The sequence below is a fragment of the Parathielavia appendiculata genome, assembly GCF_033297405.1.
Source record: "Parathielavia appendiculata strain CBS 731.68 unplaced genomic scaffold N657scaffold_3, whole genome shotgun sequence".
NCBI lineage: Eukaryota > Fungi > Ascomycota > Sordariomycetes > Sordariales > Chaetomiaceae > Parathielavia > Parathielavia appendiculata.
Genome location: NW_026944222.1, coordinates 945,791 through 971,432, shown reverse-complemented (window position 1 = coordinate 971,432; position 25,642 = coordinate 945,791). Strand labels below are relative to the sequence as shown.

Here is a 25,642-nt window from a genome sequence, read left to right as displayed (position 1 = left end):
CAGGGTGGCATGCAACCTTTGTAAGATCCGCGAGCGAGAGAAACCAACGACGAGACAAGCTATTGACTTCTCGCTGCAACCGGGCTTTAGATTCTCAAGTTCACATCAGCTTCAACACTTCGTGGATGGCTTCATTCTTTCATCTCAACACACGTCAATACAATAACACGCACAATACGCGTGTGGCTGCGATTCGCTCTCCTCATCTGCCAGGGAGTTTGACTTTGGAAATGCTCAACCTCCTTCGTTCTCTGCCTATTGCCCGGCCTCTTGTGTCACTTTGGTCTTTGCCTCGTAACCTTACTCTTTTACGTCGTCGAAGCTGACATAATTGACTAATATCTACGAGGGACGAGAACAACTCCAGGTTGAGGGACAATGACGGAGTACCATGACTGCTCACAATGGCCAAGGCAACCTCGAGCACAAGCAGGTCTTGGTGGCTCAAGTCGTTCAACAATGCAACACGACCAATACCTCAATAATCTCACTACAGGAGGTCGACTTGATGGACCTAGTTAAATGGCAAATGGAAGGGCTGAGCTGTGCCTAGTAACTTGAAGCAGTCGGTGGTATCACACGACAGCACGCTTATCTTCGTGTTTCCGTGGAAGAATGGAATGGCCAATGTCGACGAAGCACACCCAGAGCCCAGGAAAGACTGGCGTGCTTCATCCAGCTGTCCTTTAGTCTCAAGTCACGAGACCGGTGCAAGAAGGACGCAGGACCGTCTTGCAAGCCCGGCCACACAGAAAAAAGTTCATCGATTTCTTCCACCGTTAAAAAGTAGCTGCTGCCAATCCTTCCAGAACTCGCTCTACCTTCGAGCTTCTTTCGATCTTGAGCAAGTGCTACATAACCATTTTCCCTCTCTACTCTTCGTACTATACTCTAAACATCGCAGCTCAAGATACTTCTGACATTATCTCCTGAAGCTCCGTCTTGACCTGACAACGATCTCCTTTCTTCCGTCGCTCCCGACTCCAGCTTCGTCTAAACTCCGACGGCTTAGTAGAAGGTATAGTATTGCCCTCGTTAACGTATGAATTGACCAAGTGCTCACGATTGGCGTTTCCGGCAGCTTGATTGGCACCAGCATCGCGATGACTTCAAACGCCCCCGAGTCAGCCGCCATCAAGGCAAATGGCAATATCTCGAAACCAGCCTCCTACCCCCCTGGTTTCGTGGAGCTCATCGACCCGCCCTTCTCGTCGACGTCCCTCCCTCCGCGGCCGACAACGTGACGGCACCGCTCGAGCCACACACTACAGCGCGCCAGCTTGTGTCGCAACGAGGCCGGCCGCTTCCGGGTCTCCGGCCGAAGGTCAACATGATCAACAAGGTCACCAAGGTCAAGGTCCGTGGGAACGGACTCGAGGCCAAGAAAGGCATCCTGCACGAAGACAGTCGCTCAAGGAACTTGCCAACGACAAATACCTTGGGCGTCGGGGCAATTACCAGGAGTCTCACGGCAAGACGGATATTGTGGCCGTATCAATGCCCGAGATCCCGATGCGCGGCGCCGAAGACCGCTGCGATACACTTATCCGTCGCCGCCTCCGAGGAGGTACAACAACTCCGCGGAGGTGATGCCTCCGGAAGAGATCTCCAAGTTTGAGCCTGCTCGGCTGGAGAAGTAATCTCACAGCGATGGATTCTCTGGCTGGCTACCTCGAGCCGGCTGGCGGAGAGAACGAAAAACCTGGCCGCGAAACTATCTTTCAACCATCGCACTCGACTGCCACTAGCCGACCGAGATGATTCGTGTAATCAATAGTTCTGGATGCAAGCTATTCGCGACACCATCTGCTGTACCGTACGTCAGGTACATCGGGCAGCGAGGCGGCGGCTGGGAAGCCTGAGCAGAATCTCGACTACATGTGCTGTATGATAGGCTGAGCAGATCGATCATCGACGTTATCAACGAGGAGCCACAGAGCCTGAGTGAATTTATATCGAACATTTCGTGGTATAGTTACCTAGTGATATAAGGTTGGCCTAGGCGCGTTGACATCTGGCCGCGTGGGTTGCATGGAGGCGTTGGGGCTATAGATCCGTACACGCTCTGTTTATTGGTCTCTCGGTTTTTATCAGATTATTGGTCAGCTTTACCGCATCGGCAGCATAGAGCACGTGGATGGCATATTCTTCACGTGAAGCATTCGTTGTACGATGTCATGGAAGACAAAATCAATCGCAAGTACTGCGAGCAGTTGCGCTTGGAGTCGCGCATCCCTCAGTGACTCGAGGGCATGCACCTTCAGGGGATGAGCATACGAGATTATCAGCCTCACCTTCGGCCATCGCTTCACTCGGTACACTTGGGTTATCAATCCGCCCGCGCATATGACAGAGTACAACTCTGATCGATGTCAACCGCGCGCTCGGGATGGTGCTATCTAAGTTACCTTGGTCTCCGAAGTGGTCAACTTTAACAAACACGCGCACCAATCAGGCAGAGATCAAGCGCATCCTCGACAAACTCAAGGAAAACGTCACCAACATCGTCACTATAATTAGGTGCGATCCTAATGTCGACAGGTAGACCCAGTGCACCCTCGAAGAACTTATCAAGACGGCCGAGGAGTTCAACCTTGAAATCCCGGACGAGTATCGCCCGCGCAGCAAGCCTTGGTGGTTCCCGAAGCCGGATGCTCTTGGTATGGAGAACCTAGATAACACTCTCGACCTCGATGAGGTCATTAGCAACATGCATGACTTGACGGCGAGGGCCAAGTAAGAGTACAGGCAGGTCGGCCGTAAGGCTTTTGAAGCACTAGTGAAATACAAGAAGAGCATGATTCGTGGATGTTGCCCAGGCACCCAAGTTGGCCAGGTATACACTACATATACAGACATTTGCTATTTTCTCTTTTATTCAGCTTTTGCCATCGGGGAGTCAGAACTAGGCCTGGGAAGGGCTTCAAAAACCTAGAGTTTCCTGGTATTGATAAGGTGGCCTTCCCTACCTTATCCTCTATTTCAGCTACCTTGTTACGCCGGATAACCCGGCCAACTCTCCATCGCTGAATCAGCCCGAAGAGAACCACCGCGCGACTTGTCGCGCCCGTGACGAGCTGAACAAGCCCCTTCGTGCATGCGGACAATGCCGTGGGGGATTGTACTGTTCTGAGAACTGCGCGCAAGTGCTCGCCGACAGGCATCGGAAGCTCTGCTTCAAATACAAGACGGCTCGATGCCAGAGGGAGGCAATACAATTGCCGTCGTTCTGTCCCCCGGCGACAAATCGAAGTCGGAAATCGTCTTCGTCGATTTCAACCGCTGGGAGCTGAAGACATCGTCCGCACGGGTACTTAACCCCAGAAGGCTGTCACGAAGCCGGCGTTCAGCCCCTCTGTCACTCAGCAACCAAATTTTCCTGGTGCCCTAATAGGGTAACGTTAACGTACTGTAGTATTTTCTCGACTTTCCTCTCGCCCCAAGCTTGTAGACTTTTTCTTCAACACGTGCAAGGCTTGAAACACTCTAAAACGAGGTCTGGTCCAAGCCTTGAGAATTTTGATCTCATCATCAAGATTTCTCACCCTGCCCACTAATCACCGATCATCAAGTATCATCGACATCCATGGACTGCTTTTTGTATCCATCGGTAAGTTGGTCGCGCCTTTGGACCATAGGTCAGTCAATCATGCTCCCACTCAACATCGGCATCTGATCACTTTGAGTTTTCCCGACGAAAACATTTCGCCTAAGTCGAATCCAGACATCCTTTGTTGACTTCCCGTCGTTAGTCAAGATTACAGCGAATATTGAGCACGATCGTACCTTGGTTTCCCTCCCAAATTTCGCAGTCGTAAGTTCAAGCTTCTTTCCCATTTACCCTCTGTGGATTAAATAGACGACGAGTCAGACAATGACGAAGATGACGCTGACGGAGACGAGGACGAGCACGAAGCGAGCGGCGATGAGTACGAGCCGGCCAACAATGAATATGACCCAGACGGTGCAAGAGGCCTGGAGAATTACACTAAAGAATGGAATAAAATAAATTTCGAACCAAGAGCCGCGGCGTAAATGGCTCAAGAATATTGAGGAGCACGACGACCTTTTTCACGGCTCACTCCATTTCAAACAACTTCCTTGATGTTTACACGCGAGTTGACTCACTTCCACGCAATACAGAATCCTCTAGGCTTGCAATGTCGACCAATATTCATAAACTCATCGCTGCGAAGATCAATGGGAGCATTCGCGCGACAACCCTTCGCTAGTGCGGCCCGTGAAGCGGCACTGCTCCACCTGCCTGACCCAACGTCAACCAGACAAGCCGCTGATGGCATGCAGTCAATTCCGCGGGCGCTTTATTGTTCGGAAGGATGCGCTCGAGAGAATACCGGTCGCCATCGAAAATTGTGCTTCAAGCACAAGATGTTCAAGCGTCCGGATGACGGCAACAAGGTCGGAGCAGATGTTGGACGTTGAACGCAACCGGCCGATGCTCCCTCGTCACTGTGACGATGCCAGTCAGCCCCCTTACCGGCCGACATCTGCCGTTCAATTTGAAGGTTATGTTCACGGCGTCCGACATCCCTCTTAACACTGTCCTCTTATTCTGTTACAGTGACAACTGGGAGCTCCCCGCCCCGAGCTTTCCCTGGAGTGGTGGTATTTCGGTCGTCCGAGTTCATTCAGGTACCCAAATCGCCGAAGACATGACCATGGCAATTTTCCGAGATGTCCTCGACTTCTTCGCCTGGTACGGTGAGCAAGTCTGGCCCCACATGATGAACTACCTGTACGGGAACAGGATGCCTTGTATTGCGCCCTCCATCCGCGTTCTGATCCGGTGCTCTGTTACGGAGGGTTTGCACGGCGAAGGTGCCCTGACGCCCGTCATGGTCGACGACCTTCACCAATCCGGGGTCTCCGCACGAGAAACGGCTTCAAAGTGGGCGATATCAGTGCGACTTCAGCACTTCTAGGCTGTCCAGTGCGGATGTACGACGTGCTGCACCCTCCTCTCGAGACCAACAAGGGCTGCTGGGAGTGCGTTCAAGGCGACACGAGGAACTTCGTAGCTTCCCACTTGATGATGGGCCTAGCCAACAAGGATATCCGGCCAGCAATCGCTGCCACGCCAACCATCATCGGCGGTGTCCTTGCAGTGCGAGAAGACGGACAGGACCTGCCAGTTGACGAGATGGTGGCCATGTGCCGGCTGATTCGCAAAATCGTCACCCTCGCATCAACGAAGGATGCAAACCTCAAGGGAGTTCTGACAACCGATACATACCATGAAGCGTTGTAAGTGGCAGGAAACGTTTCCAGTGGGGTTGCCAAACACCAAGGCAAACCTGGTAACAGCACCGTATGCAGCCGCAAACACACCTCCATTCCTGACTCGACGACTGATCCAGCTTTTGTCACCGAGGTGACGACCGCTCCTGCCACTGTCGACGTAGACCAGGCTCAAGTGTACCAAAACAACATGAACAAGGCGACCCCCGTGTTCCAGGGCTGGCGGAGCCTCCCGAGTCTACTATGGGCTAAAGTCAAGGCCCAATAGGGTGAAACTAGGGCGAGGGCATGGTCCTGTCGAGGAGCCGTCTTTCGAATTGCCCGGTTGTGCTGAATACAAGAGCCCTTGGGTTCACACTCCAGCGCTTAATGACGAAACGGATTGGAGAAACTGGGAAACCAGGCCTGAGACCGGGGTTTTTGAGCAAGCCAACTACTCGTATCCCTCGCCGCCACCGATGAGGTACACTTACTAGGCGAAGGTGGTGCAAGAGAAGGAGGTGCAGCGCTACGCATCAGATGAGCAGTAAGGCATTGATTGGCAATGGTGTCGAGGCCGACGAAGATATAGTGCCTGAGAACAAACAACAGCGCTGTTGGGGAAGATGGTGGCGCCTTAACGCCAGCCCAACAACCCACCAACGATGGACGAATTCGAGTTCATTCGCTCTGATGACCAGAGCGGCCTGGACAATCTTGCGCGCTTAAAAAAGAGGGGCAATATGAAGATCAAGCGTCTCCACGCGCCCAGCGGGACCATCGGCGATGGAGAGGAGGTTGTGAACCTGGGTCAGGGGACCCTACTGGCGCAGAGCGCAAACAGAGACAAAGGGGAGCGGCCACAAGCGGACAGGCACAGGAAACATCGGCCTAAAAGTGCCCTCTTGTATAGGATTTGACGCTTGGTGTGATATGGTCGGAGCGGAGGGTTTGCTTGTCGCTGAGTGTTGCTGACGAAGGAGGAGAGGTTTGTGGAATCAGTGTTGTACAGCCACTATACTCATGATCAACGAGGACGTAGGAATTCTTCGCTTGGGGGGGAATAGGGCAGTTGACGACGACAGCCATTGCTCGTTGGCGACTGCCGTCGCTCTGCCGTTGACCTGCCGTCAGTGATCGCTGATGCATCGACGGCAGGCTCTGTCGTATTGTCGGTCATGCTGGGATTAGGTAACCAACCACTCGATCAGCTAGATATAACCACTCGCACAGACTAGGTAGACGGCAGCCAAATGCAAGATCTATACCGGTGCTGTATGTTGTTGTCCTTCGCCGCACCCGGTTGCAGTGACCAGCAAGCCCCAGCAATATAAGTATAGTTATGATAATGATTTCCGCTTGTACCCTTTCACCTAATAACAAGGATAGTTATAGAATAAAAGTGCTTAGTTACTGCTACAGCTTCTGCTGAAGGTACCGGGGAAACTCACACCAGATATCACGCGCCGCCGAAGGCGTGTCCCGAAAACACTGTACCAAGCTACAGTAACTGCTGACCGGTCCCTCACTTCAGCTTCTTCTGCCTCTCCTCCTCCCTCAACACCCCCTCAAGCTGCTTCATCCCAATCATGCGATACATGACAAAATCCAGCACCCACTCCCCAAGCCAAGTAGCAAACCACACCCCAGTCGCCCAACCCCCCGCCCAAAACCAATCCGGCCTGCCGAACCACGCCCTCAATATCAAAGGCCACTCCGGCGCCAACGCCTTGGCCACCAATTTCCTCGCAAACTCCCCCGTCTCGACGGTAGCATTATTCTGCGAGAACGTCAACCGCCTCTCAAACATGCCCCTCACCCGCTGGTAGATGCTGTTCTCGGGCAGCGTCCGGTGCGCGTGGCTCGCGATCCTGCTCCGGACGGTGCCCGCCATGGCGACCATGACGCGCACGCCAAAGGGCTTGAGCTCGAGGCGCAGGGTGCGCGAATAGGACGTCACGGCGCCCTTGCTGGCGCAGTATACGGAGCCGAAGACGTAGGGGGTGATGGCGGCGAGGGAGGCGATGTTGATGATGAGGCCGCGCGAGTCGATCAGCAGGTCGGCGAAGGCCGCGCACATGGCCATGACGCCGAAGACGTTGGTTTCAAAGGTCTGTCGGACGTCGGGGAGGGAGATGTCGGTTGCTGGGTGTGTGTGGGTGCGGCCGCTGTAGTTGTTGTTAGTGAGTGGGTAAGGGGAGGATGGGGAAGGTGGTCGCACGCGTTGTTGACGAGAATGTCGAGCTTGCCGCCGGTGAGATGGGATACCGCCTTATGGCAGGCCTTGATGCTCTCCTCATCGGTGACGTCGAGGGGGAACGTGGTCATGCCGAGGGCGGCCATCTCGGAAAGCACGGCGGGGTTTCGCGCCGTCGCAATGACGTGCACGCCTGCTGCGTGTCAATACTGTGGTCTGTGTTTCCATAATCATGGCCAAGGGTGATATGCCTTTGGCGTGGAATTCCATGCACAGCGCATGGCCAATCCCGCCTGGGGTGCAGCTGGGTTGAGGTTAGCACCGGGATTCGGCGGAGGCGCGGCAGTGGACGGGAGACGTACCCGGTGATGAGCACTGTCTTTTGGCCCGGCTTGGGACCCATGTTTCCGATCGCTGTGATATGAGCAATGAGGGACGTTAAGATTCCAAATGTGGGATGGACTCAGATCCGGTCATGGCAAGCTTGCCAACAAAATGATGTTGCCAACTTAGGGTTTTGCATTGAAAATGCAGCACCCCACCGCGCTCAACCGAGGCAACTTTTATCCGGTTAGGGTTATCAACTCGAAGTTTCAGGCGTGCGGCCACAATACCACACAACACCTACGTAGGGGCCGAAATCATGAAGGGCTGGTCTGTTGGATATCAGAATGCATTACCTATGGTGTGGGTCTGAGGTAGCGAATATAGCGGAAACCTTTGCATAGGCTATTTGACCCCAGTACACGGAAGACTGACAGTCACGAAATATTCCTCCAGTGCACGTATTGTATCGTATTGTATCTCACAACCAACCCTGACCCTCGGCCTCCAGTCATCACATGCAATCAAGAAAAGAAACTGCCGTCGCCGGACGCCCTTCAGTGACATCTGTTGCTTGGTTCCTCTCCAGTTCAAAGCGATCCCAGTCAAAGAGGTCCAGACAGTCATCGGACTACGCTGAGATGCTTGTGGTCTCATGGCCATATGCATAGACCGAATAAGGTTGCTGTGGGCCGAAAGGGGGTACTCGTTCCAGTGTTCTGATCCCGAGAAGGCTGCTACGGCTTCGGCAAAATTTTTCCCTGCGGGCATCACTAGGACCAGGCCCGTCGTCTGACTGCCAGCCATGACATGACCGAGGAGCTTTCCGCTAACGACATGCCGAACCCAGCTCCCGCAATCCCCGGGCAAAAAGGGGTCTGTACAGCATGGCCGTGTAGACTTCCTGAAAAGCTTTGAAGCCAGGGAGACGCACAAAGGATGGGGTTCCCGAAAGCGTACCGCCAATGGTGCCGCTTGGTGTCGTCGTCTTGATGGCAGTGCCACTTGGCCGGGTTTTTATGTGCTCCTGGAACGATTCAAGGGGGATTGCCGTATTTCGAAGGCCCCAGTCCAACTTAAACTCGTCGAGTTCACTCATGCTGGGCTTGTCGGGGTCTAGCAGCACCATGCAGAGTCCAGCAGAGATGATGTCAGGGTGACGTGTCCGATTTTCACGGTTCGTCCACGGCTCGGAGGCCCTTCACACTGCCGCTGCCCATCAATTTCGAGAGTGTCGAGTTGAGTCCGCAAGGCAGAGACCTGCGTGCCTTGTTCTTCGAAGCTCTCATGCGAGGGCATCGAATATCCATGTGCCTCGGAAGTTAAGGGGCTGTCCGGGTCCGATGAAGATTCGGAGTCGCTGGGAATCGGCGTTGGAATACTGTGGCTCATGTGTGTGACGGCCTCGTCGTTTTCGTCTTCCTCGTCGCTCAGGCCAATGATCTCGCACTCGTCCTCACTTAATTCAGAAGTGAAAGACTGCCGACGAGGGATGGCATATACGTCTGCTGGTGCCGCCGATAGGAAGTTGTTTACCAAATGAAGCATGTAGCGGCCTGTATAACTGATGGCGCCTCCGGCAGCCTGCCACGCTGATCTTGCTATTCGGCCAGTTCGGAATTCTTGCTTCCAGTCGTCGTCCATTCATGGTCCTGATTTTGTCGCGTGTACCTCCACCGATTCTTTCGGGACCTTAAAGGAATTCGACAGAGGATCAACGGCCCGGACAGTTGTCGAATCGTACAGGAAGCCAAGAGGCCTTAAGTTTTCAAGCTCGGCCTTCAAATCCATTCCTCCGAAGGCCGAAGAGGGTACGTCGCGCATGACAATCAAACATCGGGATGGAGCACCCAACTCAGCACCTGCATGGTTCTCTAAGATGAAGGACTCTCAGCCACTTGAACAAACAAGGCAAGTGAACAAACAAGGCATTAGCAAATCTCACTCCTCAGCGGAAAGAGAGTGAATACAAAGTACGTTGGATCCCCGCAGATTAACCCAAGTCGGGAGCATATCTTGAACTGGCTCTTAGGGGTATCGGCAAGATGGGTGGCCTCCCATCCCGGCCGGCCATCTCTGATGGAAGACGGCCACGGCCCAAATGTGTTGCTCCCACAGAGTGATTATGTGAACAATCAACTCAAACCCCGGATTACAGATATGGATTCCTCCTTGCAGAAATACCCCATCCCAAACATCTCCGGACCTGTATACTTCAAGAGTTGTAACCAGAATGCGGCATGAAGCAGGAGGCCGCAAGCCTGAACATGACGTCCTACTTTGACTATTACTCGACGCGGTGCCAGCGATTCTCTCGGGACGGCGGCATCTACGTCTGCGTGAAGTCACACGATGCTCTCGTCACTATCGCCAAACAACGGACCTTGACAGATGTCACGAGAGACGAAACTCGCTCGTCCCTGGGATGGGAGTCGAGGACGACGGACACCACCATCGACTTGTGTGCGAGCCTGCTCCTGATGGCAGAAGTGGGCGTGCACAAGCTTTGCTTCTCGGGCTCCAACCCCCTGACCTGGTCCGGCCACCAAACACTTCGGCAAACCATTGAGCGGCATTTCCAACCCGAAAAGCAGCTTCAGCCAGATAATTCCAGGCTGGGAAGACCTTTTACCGCCCGGAACCTCGCATACGTCGGTAGCATGAAGATCAAGTGGACCAGCAACATTGTCGATCACCTGCTGCTGTCAGACGACGACCAGACCGTCTTTATCTTCCATCATGCCGGGTTTCTGCGGTACCACCAGTGATAAGACCTCTCACCTCGAACTAAATCGATTCGCCAGGAAGCCGAGTCAACCAAGCCATGGGAGCCAAGCGTACCACATGCTTGCGCAAACCCCCGGCCGCGTCACGTCACCTCCTGTCTCAACGCCTGCCAGCTCAGATACACCTGCAACGCGCCGTCAACGCTCTGCACGAGCCCCAAAAACACCGTCATGACGAAGACTAGGATCGCCACCGAGGAAGTATACAATTGCACCGAGTTGCGCCGGTCGTTCTACCACTGCCGCAGCTCGAGCGGGCCGGACTCGTCAAAGGTCTGCTTCAGGATGACGAGCCGGTCGTGCCAGAAGACAAAGTGCTCGAAGCGCCGCATCTGGGCGCGCAGGCTGCCGCACCGGGCGAGGCTTGGGTCGAGGGCGTGTGTTCAGAGATTTGGGCGAGGAGCCACTGGCGGGATTTGTGGTTATTCTGGGAGAAGAGGAGGGCGAGGGTGCGGAGGGTTGCTTGGAGGAGGGAGGAGGCGAGGAGGTGAAGAGGGGGTTTGTGAGGCTGCATGTGATTTGAAATTGATTGTGTCTTGGCTGATTCTGGAATTTCAAAGGGGAAAGGAATGTTGTGGTAAGGACTCGGGAGTGGTAAGGGGGTGTGTGTTGTTGACCTTCCCTGAATGATCAAAGGAATATGGTGCAGTTGCCACGCCCATGTCAAGCGATGCCATGCCGTGGTTTTCAAGCTTCTTCTGCCGGGCTTCCACTATCCGATACAATCAACCAGTCTCACCGGCAGTGACGTTGGCAGTGTCTCTTTCGTCGCCAGAGATAACAAGGACTGGCAGGGCGTCAAGCTCGCCCGCCCGAGGTCAGGGCATTCACCAAGCTTAGTTAAGCGTTCGCTTCAGGGGCTCAGCCTAGATCCGGCTTGGTTTCTTGCATCACAGCCGCACGCTAATGGCTGCCAAGACCCAGCCCGTCTTAACCCGCTGTTGACCTGAAACGACCACAGGATTCCTGGCGTCAGCAGCTGTGCGGCGGCGTTAGGGAGGCTGCTCAGCTGGAGTGGGGCCCCTCCCAAGCCTTGTGTCACCTTAACCTCCCAGGTGACGTCAGTTCACCAGGGGAAGTAGTATCGACCGCCGCTGGGCCAGATCGGGGAGATGGTATCCGAGTGGTCTCCAAGCCGACAACCTAGGAACCCAAGCTGAGGAGCATCGAGCGATGCTTGGCACGGCAGACGGCTCCGTGTTGTGGAATGTGAGGGCAGTCGTAACAGCTGGAGACCTTTCTGTCAGGTGTCGTCCAGAAACAAAACTGATATCCGAGACGGGAACATCGCAAGTTTGGATGCAGTGTGTGTTGGCTGTGATGGAGCAGAACTCCGTGCGGTGTGGGATCCGTTGGCGGTGGAAAGGGCAGTTGGTACTGTTTTTGGCATGCGGATTGCGATACGCTGTGCCGCAGGGAAGCTTCCCTCTCCGAGCTTTTCAGGCTTACAGAAACCAACAGTCGAGCAACATTACCCGGACGAGGTCGTGTTGCTGAAGGTCCTAGACCACGGGATCCTACATCGCGCAGTATAGCAGTCGCACTGCCGAGATCTGCCCAGCATCCGCATCCGGGATGTCATCCGCCCGGACCTCATCCAAGAGTACGCTGCTCTGCCGCTTTCTGGAGGCAGAATGGGCTGGGGCATGATACCAGTAAAGGATAAGATGCTCAGAGTTCCCATGACTATGCCGTCGCTGTGCAATATGTAGCCGAACTTTTGCCCGTCTGCCAAAGCTCTGAAAGGATGATCACGGTTCTTTTGCCCGCCCCAACAGAAGAGCCGATGTGGGTTCGTCAACGCCACCCGGGCTAGATGTCAGCCCCAACTGCAACCCGCAGCGGCGCGGGACCGTTGGCTGCACTAACATCCGTATTTACGCCTCCCTGCCCCACGAGCTGGCTCTTAACGACCACCAGGCTGCCCTCTCAGTACCCGGCGTTTCCGACAAGAGGGCTAGCCTCATGCGATCCGCTATCGTGGAGGACTAACATCGCTCGAGCCGGCTTCCACTATTATCACCAGCCATCTGTCCTCGCGGCTTTGTCGTCGGTCCAGACTGTGGTGTCACCAAGACGAGGACAAATGAAGGGTTTCCTGCCATCTTGCCCGGAGAGACGGCCGTGTACTGCGTGCCGATTGGCTTGACCTGCACCACTGACATTACTGACTCCCGCGGAGGTGTATGGGCCTTCGCGCGTGATGCGACGACAGCTGGCCCTGTTATCACAGTGGGACCAGCAATTCAAACCCGATGGGTCGAGGCAGACTTCAGCATGCTCGAGACACACCCACTCACGCCAGGCTTAAGGCTTGCCAGGACAGAGGCAGGGACCACACTTGTGACCTCCGCTCGGTCGACCACAACCACCAGTTCCACGACGGAAACGACCGGAAAACCAAAAAAAGGGCCAGCGACGGAGGACGACAATGAGCCCGCGTCGTCGGACACCCTGATCACGGACACTAACACACGGAGTGAAGGTGTCACCCTGATCTTTGAGACCGGTAGCCCGACAGGTAGCCTTGGCCTGGCAAACACTGCATCGGGAAATCCGAGCGGGAAAATTGGGTCTCTGGACCGTGGAACCGGCATCGTTGTCATCTTCGTCGTAACAGTGGTGGCAGGCATTTTGGTATGGGTTGCTACGTTCCGCCTTATCCGGCGGTACAGGAAGGCCGTAAAGCGAAAAAAGTCGCGGTCAAGAAAAAAAGGTCATGAAACCAGCCTGGAAAAAGTGCATCGGCACACGAGAGCCAACTCAGCGACGCCCAAGTCGATGGCAAGCCCCACATCCGAGCTCGACTCCGGGTCTCCCGCCATCGGCAGCACGCCGAACCCGGCGGAGCTCGAAGGCGACCTTCAACTTCCCCCACGGGCCTGGATGCACCAGCGCCTGTGGGACAAGGGCTCGTCTCTGCAGCCGCCGCATAGCTCGCCGAGGTCCATGCAGTCGACCGTTTCAACGCGCAGGACGATCCGAGAGTCGTTTGGCGAGAAGGTCAACGATCCGGCGGCAGTGTTGAACAGGTTGAGGATACCGAACCCTCTTTCCATGGGACGACCGTCGCCGGGCTCGGCGAGTCCGACCACACGCAGCTTCTGGAGACTGCCACGGAGTCCGGCGAGTCCATCAGCGGCAGCGAGATTGAGCGCGCAATTGCCCAAGTCGTCGCCAAGATACGATTTGAGCGGCAATGCGCCAAGGGCGAGCACACCGGGGCGAGGCAAGCCAGCGTGGGTTGCTGCACACGGCACGCATCGCGATGCAATGCCGTAACACAGCTTCTGTTGGTGGTTGGATGTGGGAAGAAACGAGGCCAGGATCAAAATCGATCAGCAAAATGATCGACCTGAAGAGGCCTTGGCGCCTCCGATAAGAGCGGATAAAGCCTAGTCGAGCCCCGCAGCGACATCACTCACCGTCAATGACCTCACACGGACTGAAGCACCCTGAGATCGACAATCGTCAAAGCTGAGATGAACCGAAACACATCTTAAATTCTCGCCAAATTCCTGGTCTCACTAAAGATCCAGTCAGACCCTGGCAACCACAAAAGTTTCGGAACACTCTCTAAAACATCACCAAGTATTAAAACCTCGGAAACATTCCCTTGCAACAACAGGACCCCGCCAAATCCACAATCCACTCCACAACATCCACCTCGACCGCGTCCACCAACCCACCAGCCATGCAAGCCAACATCAACAGCACGAACTCATCCACAGCAGACGACCTCTGCGCCGCCCTCCTCACGCCCAGAGAACACCATCACCGCTCCCATTACTTCCAGCATACCGATGACGACAACAACAACAACAGCACCCAGAAAACCACCGTCATCAAGCCCGGCGATGCCGCGGCAGCAGCGCAGCGCGCCATGAGCTGGAAGCCCGCCTTCGACCGCCGCCAGAGCTGGGACAAGCAGGAGTACAAGCATGAGGTGCAGAAGCGGGAGTGGGAGAACGTCAAGGAGGATCGGAAGAGGGGTTTCACTGAGACTGACGCCGTGGCTGAGACGTGAGGTTTCAATCGGGCATTTACCTTATTTTCTTACATTCTTCTGTATCATTCAGCTGGATGGACTGGGTATTTGGCGAGCCTTTTGAGCTGTCTTCTTTTATCATGCTGCCTTGGTGTTTTATTCAAAGTGTCTGTGTTGCGTTCTTGAGGGAGTAGGGCAAACGTGCTTTGAGCGTGGTAATCACTTGTGAAGAAAAAACAAGATATGCCATGATAAGTAGTATGATTGTGTTTAGCGGCTGAGGCGGGATGAGGAGTCCGGCATCACCCTTCATTTATTGAAAATTACATGGCAGTCGAATTGGGATGATACAGAAACTACGAGCGAGACGGCGGTGTTCTCATTTCATCTAACAGGAAGAAAGAGGGTTTTAGTGTTTTAAGATAACTTACGTTAGGTGAAAATGCTCATGATGGCTTTATGCTACAGTGTATTCGCGGGAAAGGCAATTTCGCCACGACCATTTACGCCCAAAATGAGACATGAGAAAAGTGAGGTACACCTCATCAGGATATCAGATTTCAAAAGCAGAGCAGAGTTACCCGATATACACTCTGAGCGGAACCATAACTTAATTAACAAGCAAGCAAACCCCCAGCCCTACCCATAACAGTCCCCTCTTATCCCGCCCCGCGGTATGTGCAGTCTGATCAAGTAAGCCATATACAAGCGAGGGTGAGACGCCAGAGTGCCTTCCGATTCCATGTCCAACTCCCCCAGTTGTCATGTCACCAGCTCAATGTTTCCACAACGTTGTCTGTGTAAACCAGTTGAGGGACCCCAAACCGAAGCAAAAAAAAGAAACAAGAACCACTGTGTCCAACCTTACTATCTCCCCCATTCTCCCTCAGAACCCTTTCGGTCCCTTCCCATCCACCCCACCACTCTTGAAGGACTCGGTCACCACACCAAGCGAGTACGACAACCCCGCCAACCACACCGCCCCAACCGCAACCCGTTTGGGCAGGCTCCGTCCCTTCTTCTTGCCCACCTTCCCCTTGTCCTCACCAACACCCCCTTCCTCACGAGCCGACGCTTCACTATAATCCCACACAGGACTCGGTCTAGCGCTCGTCGGATCCGGCGGTAGATCATAGTTAACAAACCCCGTAGGACTGGCAAACCGGCCCGCGGCAACGGTATAATCCCTCTGCCCGCCCGTCATGTCGATAGGGTTAACACCAGAAGAAGAAGAAGAAGAAGAAGAAAAACAAGAAGAAGAAGGACCACCACGAACAGCTGCTGCTGCCGAGGAAGATTGCTGCTCCTTCGCCTCGGGCAGCGGGTCCCGCACCTTGCGGAAGATGAGCACGTCACCGCTACCCGAGACAATTTCGAAGCCTTGAGCCTGGAGCGGCGCAAAGTGGGGGAAGAACCGGGCCGGGTTGGAGATGCGGAGGAGGACCGCGGCGGGGGTGAGCGGGGCCGCGCTGTCGGGGACGATGGAGATTGTTTCGGCGGTTTCGATACGCTGCATTGTTGGGTCGTAGACTAGTACCTTGTAGAGGGCGGGCTCGGTGGGTTTGACGGGGGGGAGGTCTTCTGTTGGTGTGGTTGTTGCCTTGGGTGTGCTGTAGCGATCCAAGGCCGGCTGTATCGCCATGTCGGAGACCTGCTGCTCTGGTGACAGCAGCGAGGGGTCACCCTGAGCCGTTTCGGTAGTCCATGACTTGGAGAACTCTTCAGGGAAGTCTCGGACAAAGTTCCCCATCAAACCTTTCGACCTGTAATCTTGGCCACCATTGCCGCCGTCCGGCTGGTGGGAGCTTGAGAGAGTCTCGCTGGCTAGGGTGTCGGCCTCAGCGGAAGCTTGCGCCATCAGCTCCTCCACATGGTTGCGAAACGGGGGTTTCTCCTGCGTCTCATCCTCCACATAAAACGCGGGCTCCTGGTCGGCCGTCTTCGCCTCGACAAGTTTCCCATCCGGCTCGTTCCACCTCACCGCCTGGTACTTGCACAGCTCTGCCGGATCGTAATCCTCATATTCCTGAGACTCGACCGGTCCATCAGGCTCGTAGTGCTGAAGCGTCCGGTGCCCCTGGAAGTCAGCGGCGTCCTTGCTTGGCCCACTCTCTTGCTGCGACGGCCGAGTTTCAGCATCCTCATAGCTGAAGGCCTCGTGGTTAGCAAGGTCCTCGTCTTCCTTCGCAGCATCTATGGTAGGCTCGGCTTCGCGGGTATATCTTCCGTCGGGCTTATCGCTCCGAGATGCCTGGTACTCATGTACCGCACTCGGCTCACACGCGGCCCCGTCTGTTCGAGAGTACTTGCTATCTGGTTCATGGCTGCGGAATGCGCCATATATGGCCAGCTCGTCTGTGTCAGGGTTCTTGTCAACGTCGTTGGTGGCATACTTGCCATCGGGCTCGTGGCTGCGAAACGGTTTGTACCAAGACAGCTCCACCTCGTCTCGCTGCTGCTCCAGGTAGAAGGCGGCATATTTGCCATCCGGCTCGTATGAAAAGAAGGGTTGGCGGTACTTAGCAAGCTCCGCCACGTCCCTTTCGGACTCGACGTGATTAGCTGCGTACTTGCCATCAGGCTCATGGGCAAAGAAGGGTTGGCTGTACGATGCTAGTTCCGCCTGGTCGGGAGCCTCGGTATACTCTGCCGCGTACTTGCCGTCAGGTTCATGACTGCGCATCTCCCGGTACTCGTTCAGCTCTTGAGAATGTGTCGCGGAGTCCGACTTGACCTTGGACGTGCCGTCTGGCTCGTGGGCTGTGACCGCACCGTATCTGTACAAGTCACCATGCCTCTGAGTTGTCTGCTCGTCTTTCGGCTTGCCATCGAGCTCTCGACACCTTACGACGGTGTATTGATGCCGATCGGTGTACTCGGGAGCAACTCGAGTGTGGGCCTGTGGCTGTGCGATGGATCCGGCAGATGACGATGCGATATTATCATTGGAGTGCCATAAAACATCCCTATGCTCCCAGTTCAGAGCCTCCAGAAGGCTGGGATGAGGTGCACTGCGGTGGTTGACAGTTGTTTTCTCATCAGGATGCAAGGCTGTCCGGTCCGGCTGGTTGCCGGAGTCCCACGGCTTGTTCTGATCGTACATCCTCAACTCCGCCTCGGGTGGCGGTCCATCGGAGAAAATGGGGGCCTGGGCACTCTGAACTTCGGGCGGTCTGAACGGCTCAAACTGTGGCCTGTAGTGTCTGAACGTTTTGATCGGCACCTCCACCCCTTGGTCCGAGGTTAAGAACGAGCCGGTCGACTCCCTCGGAACTTTGCGGTTCGTGATAGGGTCGATGACATAGCCGCCATCACCTTTTCTGTCGAAAGAGGCGGCTTTGCTCTCGCCGACTGTTGAGGAGGGCCTTTGACTCGCTCGTGCGCGTGGATCCTTCTTGTCACCAAACAGCAAATGCTCCAGTGGCGCCCGCTCAACGTCTTCAATGTTCTGACCTGGTCGGACGCCGTCAGGGTTATCCAGCGTCTTCATGGGAGAAGCATGTGTGTTGAGACATCGCCCTGCGCCTTGGCTTCCTCTGCGATGAGAAGACCAGGAGTTGTTGACAACCCGCTTCAGCGTCGATTTTACATCCTCGGCGAGGCCGTGCTTGACCCACGACCGGCGTCGATACAGGTTCTCGCAATATCTGGAACACTGACCAGGACGACCGGCGTAGACGTCTGGGTGAATGTAGGGCTGAAGATACGATGACAAGCGACCGAACCGATAGCCTCTTGACTGCTGGTGGTGTTGAGGAGCGCTCGCGAACGAGCCGAGAGATGCTATGTTCGCTGCTTCGCTGTGCCGACCGCGGCGGGCGAAAACGGAAGCAACGGTCAACGACATGGTGCTTGGGTCAGGATGCCAATGTCATGCTATTAACCCGAATGCGGCTACCTGGTATTCTCTATGGTAGTCAGCAGATGAAGAATGGCTTTGGAATTCTGTAATGCGGCCATGGCATAATACACGGTTCCTGGTCCACATAGATGGCTGTTGCCAATGCCGACGGCAATGCCGGGGTTCACTTCACTTACATGGCGGAGGCCGTCAATAGCCAGGACTGATGTCATCGAAGAGCGTGCGCTCGATGCGATGAAGGATCGAGTGTTTCGTCCAGTATCGCAGAACTGCAATGGGCGCAACGTGGGTTGCGGACGAAGAAGGGGTGCTCAGGCGACTAATAAAAGGCCCCGTATCCCAAGGGGACTGCGTGCCTCAGAGACGACAGATCGTGAGCCTTGGAATGCCATGTCTGACGATGATCGTCGTGCGGTGCATATGCCTGTGGGCCGTGACTGGAAGCCAACATGAGCCTCCTGTGCCATGATTCGTCGATTGCGGCTAACACGGAGCAAGAGACCCTGAAGAGCAGCAGACCCTTTGCAACGTCAGCCATTGACGTTTCAAACCCCAGGGGAGTACTGGTTATGCGGGGTAGGTCCTGAGATGACCCCTCCATCGCCGACTTGGGCAATGTTCACAACGGCATTGGCAAGAGGATGAGAGCTAAATGCGAGTGCTTGACTCGCTTGATATACAACAAAAAACTGCAAGGCACCGTAGCACAATTGGGTTTGCAACAGCCAAAAATTGTTTGTTGTTGAGCGCGTCGCAGGAAAATGGCGGAGGAAGAGAGAGCAAGAAACTTCGACGTTCAAATTCCTTGTCGGAAAGATCGGCAATCGGCAGCTTCAATGCAAATCATGGGGCGCACCAGGGGTCTTCCGAGCAGTACAACTACTATAGGTACTGTAGGTAGGTAGTGTAGCTGCCTCATGGACTACTCAGCTACAGTACTTGTAAAACAACATTGCGAGATTCGTAACGATGTCAAGAAGTTTGGAACGCAATTCTTCGGAACCTCTGGCATTACATGTATTTGATGGACATGCTGACACGGAAGAACAATGATGTCATCCTTGGCACCCCGCACATGGGCCCGAACTTCGAATATTCCGCAGGATAGGAAACGAAGTGAGGTCTCGGTCAGATGCTTCTATAAACTACAACTACATCTAACTGGGAGGGCGCCCCAATGTACGTACCATATCTATCCGCGGAATTTACTATGGTTGGTCAGGAGTCGCAGTACAGTAGAGCTACAGAGGTTACGAGGCTGGTATATGCCTAGCGTCACGTGACGGCTAGCTGCTACACATACAGTGTACGCTGGTGGGGCTTGCGACCTGGACCCCAGGACTTGATCAGTCACGCCGAATTTTGAGCTTCCGCGACAACACGGCTACTCGACCCTTTGGCTCACGCACATTGTCTTATCACGCAGCTATTGCGTAAATGATACGTCGCCGGCCAGTTCTGAAGCAGAAACACTAGCGATAACATAAATGCGTGCGGTCTGCGTCCCAACCTAGCTTTTCCAGTCCGTGATTGCATCCTGCCCCTCGTTGAGCACAGCCTAACGGCCATACTGATTTACGGACGTTGAAGAAAAGGGATTTGCCAAACTCGCCTTCTGCCCGACTTCCCTTGGACGTTTTGTCACAACCCCTCCGAGAAGTCTAAGCCACAACAATGCTTCCAGGCAAAAAAGAAGCCCATAGCGGCGGGTTCGGTGGTTTCACGACGTCGACGACGACCCTCTCGTACCTCACTCCACCACCCGACTTCTCCGCCATACCTCAGGAGGTCGTCGTGCCGTTCAAAAACCTCTTAAAGAGAGCTAGTACAACAAAAGAGCGGGCGTTGCAGGACATCCTTGCCTATGTCCAGGGAGTTGGGCCTGACGGCCAGGTGCTCGAGGAGCCTGTAATAGACGCATATGTCGGTCAACATTCCATATCATGTTACTTCAACATTTGCTGAGCCTCGTTTCAGGTTGAACTTTATCCCAGGCTATCCATTGACGATTCGGCGCGAGTTCGGGAACTCTCTCACCAGGTACTATTCCAGCTCCTAAATGCAGCAAAGAAGCGCATGGCCAAGAAGCTTTCGAGTTTTGTTGGGCCCTGGGTTGCGGGTACCTTCGATAGAGATAAGAGGGCTTCGCGAGCCTCCAGCGACGCTTTGACGTCGTTCCTGCAAACCAAGGAGAAGGAGGAGGCTTTCTGGAAGGCCGTGCAAAACCGGGTCCTCGACTTCGCGACCGAGGCCATCAAGGAGACGCCGGATACTTTGAGTGATGAGAGATCGACCACAAAGCAGGATTCCGATGCGAAGTATTTTCGGGTCGTCGGCGCCAGTTTATCCCTTGCTCTGAATCTCCTGAGGAAAGGAAATATTAACACACTCGAGAGCGGCTTGGCGCGCTACCTCGAGGTTGACGCACTGTGGACCATGTCCAAAGCAGAGGATGGGTTTGTGCGAAGGGTCTTGTACCAGTTCTTGAACACCCTCCTTGAGGCCAAGTCCCAGGTCCTGGAACCACACCTGCTGAAGGTCGGGAAAGCGCTTGTAGCCGACAGCATGAAGAAGGCCCAGGCCGGGTCTGCAACTGACCTACTGAAGGTCCTAGCCGCTCTTACCAGCCGTTTCCCACAGGTTTGGGGAACACAAAAGCATCCCCTGCAACGGCTCCACCAATTCGTCGCCCAGGGATCACAAGGAGGCGCCGAAGAGTACTGGCGGGCTTTGAGCCAGCTTCTTGAGATCTTGCCAGACACCACCCCCTCAGTCGACATCGTGTCTACCTTTCTAAGTTCCATGCGAAAAGGGATAGCGGACAGGCTTGAGACCCGCACAGGTCGGCATCAAGCCTTCCACTCCTACGCACAAGTATTCGAGCTCTTTATCAGTCACTCGCCACTATCCACCAACTTCCTTGAAGACAACCTCGCCAATGTGACTCGGCAGTACCTTCATCCTGTTCCAGAGTCATCGTTGCCATCGCCACAGCGGCCTGATTCCCTCGCCGAGGCTTGGGTGATTGTGGGCCGACACACGGACGAAGAAACCCCTGCAGTGGTGACTGAGGTGTGGCAGAAGCTGGAGAGTGCAATACTCTCTCACATATCCAATTCCCTGCCTGAGGTCTCTGAAGGCTACCGGAAATCCCAGACGGCGCTAGCTTCAGAAGGAGAGCGTTGGTTTGCCTTCGCAGCCAACATTTTGTCGCGTGTGGCGGACAGAGATTCGTTTATCCAGTTAGTCGTCACCAAGTCTTCAACGAAAGTCTTGCATGGCGCCGTTGATCTCCTGACCAGGAGGAATTTCAAGCCCTTTGGGGCTGCGGCTGTCATTCAATCAGCGTTCAGGCATTGCCCCCAGCTCTATGCCGATAACGACCTGTTGGAGTCGCTGTTCCCAGCCGACCAACCCGGACATTATGGCGTGATTGTTTCATCCCCATCGCTGCCATACCTTGTCTCTGACCTCAACACCATTCTGGGCGAGGCAGGAAACCGGTTTGGGAAAACATGGACTTCACTAGTTGAGGCAGCGCTGCAGCTTTCCGACCGTCCGTCGGCATATTCGGCTGTCAGGGCGCTTGTTGGGATTCCTTCTGTCACTGCATACGCGACCCGGTTGGACTCCTTGCAAATATTCCTTGTCTCTGCTTGGAAAGAGTATGCTCACGGCCAGGATTCACCTGCCTTGAAGGACCTTTGCGAAGCCACCCTGTCCTACGACGTTTTGGCGGAGGATTCCTTAGGGCTCGTCGCAACCGACATCATCTCTGGTCACGACGTGCCCGAAACATCTCAAGCGGCAACTGCGGCTCTCGAGTTGGTTTTGAAGAAGAGACCCGAGCTATTATCTTCAAACCATGACCTGCATGTGCGTCTGGTCACCAGTCTGCTTGCTATGACCGAGCTTTCCGACCCAACGCTGTCTGGAAAGGCAAGGACTTTGAGATCGCTCCTCGACGAGCAACCTACCGAGCAGAACCCCGTCGCCAGAATCCTTGAAAATCACCTCCGCGAAGCCGGTCCCTCTTCCCTTGACGTTGATACCCTGGTGCAACAAGCTTTGGCAGTACTGAAATCGGGTGCGGTGTCCCCTGAGGATGTCTTCCCAAGTTCAACCGTGTGGATGAATGAGCTGACGGCTTTTCTCACGCGCCCGCCAAACCCATCCTTGTCCCTGACGAGCAGCATGGGAGGTGCATACTTTCTGGTCCAAGGGCAGCCAAATGCAAAGCTCCCGGTACCAAGCCGTGACAGCAGCGGGCGCTCCATTCCCGCGAGGATGGCGCTGTTCACGGCCAGGCTCCTCTCTTCTGGAATTTCATTGTCCTCTCTGCCGCCAGAGTTCCAGCTGGAATTGGTGTACCTCCTCTGTTTCACCGAAGCTATCGCTGGAGACCAGCTTTCTGCGGCTCAAACGGGCGGCTTGTGGAGTGATGGCCCAGAGGCTGAACCAGAGGTACAAGAGTTCTGCGAGCTTAGCTCGGCAGCCGTCCGTGCTATTGTAGCGGATTGCGGCGACTGGACTGACTGGAGCATGTCTGGCGACTCGCTCATCGAACGTCTCATCAACTTTATGCTCCACCAAGGCGTTGGCCTGACCCCGGCGGCGTTTTACACCGCCAAGTCCCTGAGCTCCCTCCTTCAACTCCTCGTTCAAACTCATGGCGGCCTGCACACCAGCCTCGAGCAGTGGCTTACGAAGACAAGAATCATGACATCCTCTCCAAATACTGCCCTTATTGCCACCGCCTTTCTCACGGGTTTTGGCGACAAGCTCGCCTCCTCAAAAACCGTTTCGATGTTCTGTATTCGGCTCATAAGCGAGATGCCTGGCTTCCCTGACCTTTCCAATCCCCGCGCCCTTCCATCTCTGGTTCTCCTCAATCAGTGCTTGGATGTCTACGAGGCGGGCGAGGTACCTGTTGAGACACGGAAACAAGTCCTTGCCCTCCAGCAGTTTACGAGATGGACAAATGCTCCGGAACGATTAGACTACCGCGCTGCAACTGAAATTTGCAAAGCCATTGCTCGAGTCATTCCCGGCACCAAGGATACCTACGGGCCGTACTGGGAGCAAGCGGTCGAGTACTGCATTTGGCTGTGGAAGAAAGCGGCCGAAGATGCAGCGGAGGAGCGGCTGCCGCACATTTATGCTTCCCTGAAGCTGATGCAGGCACTTCACGCGACTGAAGAACCTAATGACGACCTTGCAGAAGTCCTGGCAAGTCACAGAGAGGCGGAGTCTGCAGCACTCATTGGGCTTCTTTGTATTCCCCGCGAAGCCACTGCCAGTCTACCCAGCGGGCTGGTGGATGCGCTCCTCGCACGAGCCGTGAGCAAGATCCCGGACATTAAGCTAGCGGATCTTGAGGACGTGTACGAGGCTGTTGCATCCGAATCGCGCGAGATCCAGAGGGCGGCGTTCGGCTTGCTCCATAAAGCTCTGCCTGCTGCTCAAGAGGACATCAACCTTGCGGTTGTGATGGACAAGAAAGGTACACTCCATTCCTTGGGCAGGCTAGACCGAGATGCTGATCGTTTCTAGCGGCCAATCTTCCAGACGAGCTGCTCTCCCTATTGCTTAACGCGCCGGACCCTGCCGACTACACCGACGACGACCTATCTCAGTTCCCCGTTGCCATCCGTTCCTACCTGCTTGCCTGGCATCTTGTGTTTGATGCATACAGCAAAGCTTCCTTCAGGGTTCGCAGTGACTATACTGATAACCTCAAGAGCGGGAAGCACCTTGACCCGCTGCTACACTTCCTTGCCGATGTGCTCGGCCATGCTCTCGCTCGTGCTCTTGACCTCGATAAGGAAGGGTTCACAGCAGAGCACATCCGTTCCTACAGCATCGACCTCGCCGACTCGGAACCAGCGGAGCGGGACATGAACTGGCTCTTGATCCATCTTTTTTACCTCATCCTCAAGTACATACCAGGTCTTTTCAAAATGTGGTACCTGGACTGCCCTTCCAAGCAGACCAAGAATACGATCCAGGTCTGGATGGAGAGGTTTTTCTCCCCTCTCATCATCGCAGACGCCTTGGATGAAGTCGTTGAGTGGTCGTCCAAGCAAGAGCAAGGTGACGCAGATACCCAGGAGATCGTCGTCAAGGTCAGCAAAAACTCGCGCGAGATCACGGCCGGGTATCCCGTCGACGACGACGCAGCCACCATCTCCCTGCACGTGCCAAAGTCTTACCCGCTCGAACCCGTCGACGTGGTCAGTGTAAAGAGGGTGGCCGTCAAGGAGGACAAGTGGCAGTCCTGGCTGAAGGCGACCAAAGCCGTCATTATGTTTGGGGTAAGCACCGCCCTACCCCCTTTCCCTTCCCCCTTGGATATCTGCCAGATTTCACTAACGCTAACCTTCTACCCCACGCCACAGAACTGCAGCCTCGTCGACGGGCTGATGGCCTTCCGCCGCAACATCTCGCTCGCCCTCAAGGACCAGGAGGAGTGCGCCATCTGCTACTCCATCATCGCCCAGGACAAGACGCTGCCGGACAAGAAGTGTGGCACGTGTAACCACTTCTTCCACAGGGTCTGCCTGTACAAGTGGTTCCAGAACAGCGGGCGGAATACCTGTCCGCTGTGTCGGAATGCCATTGACTATTTGGGTTCGGATACCAAGAGGCGGAGGCCGGAGCATGAGTGAAGGGTAGGGGGTGGGCTGGGAGGGTTGTGGTAGATCATGAGGCGTTCTTCATTTGGGGGTGTGGGCAGCTCATTGATCAAGCCACCTGGTAATTCCGCCTGTTGCGGATGCAGACAGGCTGTCAAAGTCCCAGCCCGGACGTGCAGTGAGACCTACTGTGGAATGACGGGATGTGAAAGGCCATTGACAGTCTGGCTATGTCTGGTTGTCCGAGTCATTCCGGATTCAAGCCTCTGGCTTGCTTTGTCAACCGATGGACAGGGACTGTGCAAGCACCTGCAACATCATCATCAGGTCTTAATTTCATGGATACCTTTTTCTCAGTCATTCCATGGCGGTGTGCAAACAAAGATGGGTGCAGTGAGTGACTGGCAGTCTCCCCGCTTCAGATTCTGTCGCTCAATGAGAGTGACAACCCAACACCGGTCGGGTTCGCCCGTCTTCCTGTCAAAGGATTGGGCCACCAGCCAACTGACTCAGGGGTCGCCCGCCTTCCTGTCAAAGGATTGGGCCACCAGCCAACTGACTCAGTGCGTCACTCCCTCCCGTCCATCCCCCTGTCAACACATGCACCTTTCC

General features: G+C 54.9%; 10 protein-coding genes across 10 annotated transcripts; 6 read left to right on the top strand and 4 right to left on the bottom strand.

The window, feature by feature from the left end:
• Window positions 1–1,330: 1,330 nt before the first annotated feature.
• Window positions 1,331–2,740, top strand: N657DRAFT_688458 (uncharacterized protein; the record flags this gene model as incomplete). Its single annotated transcript, XM_062796940.1, has 4 exons — window positions 1,331–1,357; window positions 1,408–1,567; window positions 2,460–2,494; window positions 2,546–2,740. The coding sequence occupies 4 exons, from the start codon at window positions 1,331–1,333 to the stop codon at window positions 2,738–2,740; spliced, it is 417 nt and encodes a 138-aa protein (XP_062649545.1).
• Window positions 2,741–4,978: 2,238 nt separating this feature from the next.
• Window positions 4,979–5,567, bottom strand: N657DRAFT_278168 (uncharacterized protein). The gene has a single exon (XM_062786586.1). The coding sequence runs from the start codon at window positions 5,353–5,355 to the stop codon at window positions 5,014–5,016; it is 342 nt and encodes a 113-aa protein (XP_062649544.1). The 5' UTR covers window positions 5,356–5,567; the 3' UTR covers window positions 4,979–5,013.
• Window positions 5,568–6,326: 759 nt separating this feature from the next.
• N657DRAFT_642526 (NAD(P)-binding protein) lies at window positions 6,327–8,107 on the bottom strand. The gene is made up of 4 exons (XM_062792362.1): window positions 7,798–8,107; window positions 7,687–7,739; window positions 7,460–7,628; window positions 6,327–7,406 (listed from the first exon to the last, which is right to left on the bottom strand). The coding sequence occupies exons 1-4, from the start codon at window positions 7,836–7,838 to the stop codon at window positions 6,764–6,766; spliced, it is 906 nt and encodes a 301-aa protein (XP_062649543.1). The 5' UTR covers window positions 7,839–8,107; the 3' UTR covers window positions 6,327–6,763.
• A 231-nt stretch (window positions 8,108–8,338) lies between these two features.
• Window positions 8,339–8,899, bottom strand: N657DRAFT_642525 (uncharacterized protein). Its single transcript, XM_062792361.1, has one exon. It carries the CDS (start codon window positions 8,886–8,888, stop codon window positions 8,589–8,591), a length of 300 nt encoding a protein of 99 aa, XP_062649542.1. The 5' UTR covers window positions 8,889–8,899; the 3' UTR covers window positions 8,339–8,588.
• Window positions 8,900–9,999: 1,100 nt separating this feature from the next.
• N657DRAFT_678823 (uncharacterized protein) lies at window positions 10,000–10,527 on the top strand (the record flags this gene model as incomplete). Its single annotated transcript, XM_062796115.1, has 1 exon — window positions 10,000–10,527. The coding sequence occupies one exon, from the start codon at window positions 10,000–10,002 to the stop codon at window positions 10,525–10,527; it is 528 nt and encodes a 175-aa protein (XP_062649541.1).
• A 189-nt stretch (window positions 10,528–10,716) lies between these two features.
• Window positions 10,717–11,491, top strand: N657DRAFT_688454 (uncharacterized protein). Its single transcript, XM_062796939.1, has 2 exons — window positions 10,717–10,746; window positions 10,794–11,491. Exon 2 carries the CDS (start codon window positions 10,831–10,833, stop codon window positions 11,173–11,175), a length of 345 nt encoding a protein of 114 aa, XP_062649540.1. The 5' UTR covers window positions 10,717–10,746; window positions 10,794–10,830; the 3' UTR covers window positions 11,176–11,491.
• Window positions 11,492–12,361: 870 nt separating this feature from the next.
• N657DRAFT_654332 (uncharacterized protein) lies at window positions 12,362–13,944 on the top strand (the record flags this gene model as incomplete). Its single annotated transcript, XM_062794496.1, has 3 exons — window positions 12,362–12,591; window positions 12,627–13,784; window positions 13,860–13,944. The coding sequence occupies 3 exons, from the start codon at window positions 12,362–12,364 to the stop codon at window positions 13,942–13,944; spliced, it is 1,473 nt and encodes a 490-aa protein (XP_062649539.1).
• Window positions 13,945–15,300: 1,356 nt separating this feature from the next.
• Window positions 15,301–18,617, bottom strand: N657DRAFT_277810 (uncharacterized protein). The gene is made up of 2 exons (XM_062786584.1): window positions 18,572–18,617; window positions 15,301–18,431 (listed from the first exon to the last, which is right to left on the bottom strand). Exon 2 carries the CDS (start codon window positions 18,378–18,380, stop codon window positions 15,420–15,422), a length of 2,961 nt encoding a protein of 986 aa, XP_062649538.1. The 5' UTR covers window positions 18,381–18,431; window positions 18,572–18,617; the 3' UTR covers window positions 15,301–15,419.
• Window positions 18,618–18,948: 331 nt separating this feature from the next.
• On the top strand, window positions 18,949–19,827 carry N657DRAFT_277896 (uncharacterized protein). The gene is made up of 2 exons (XM_062786585.1): window positions 18,949–19,292; window positions 19,441–19,827. Exons 1-2 carry the CDS (start codon window positions 19,048–19,050, stop codon window positions 19,676–19,678), a joined length of 483 nt encoding a protein of 160 aa, XP_062649537.1. The 5' UTR covers window positions 18,949–19,047; the 3' UTR covers window positions 19,679–19,827.
• Window positions 19,747–25,394, top strand: N657DRAFT_277799 (uncharacterized protein). The gene is made up of 5 exons (XM_062786583.1): window positions 19,747–19,917; window positions 19,986–20,318; window positions 20,373–23,898; window positions 23,949–24,709; window positions 24,794–25,394. The coding sequence occupies exons 2-5, from the start codon at window positions 20,070–20,072 to the stop codon at window positions 25,061–25,063; spliced, it is 4,806 nt and encodes a 1,601-aa protein (XP_062649536.1). The 5' UTR covers window positions 19,747–19,917; window positions 19,986–20,069; the 3' UTR covers window positions 25,064–25,394.
• Window positions 25,395–25,642: the final 248 nt, after the last annotated feature.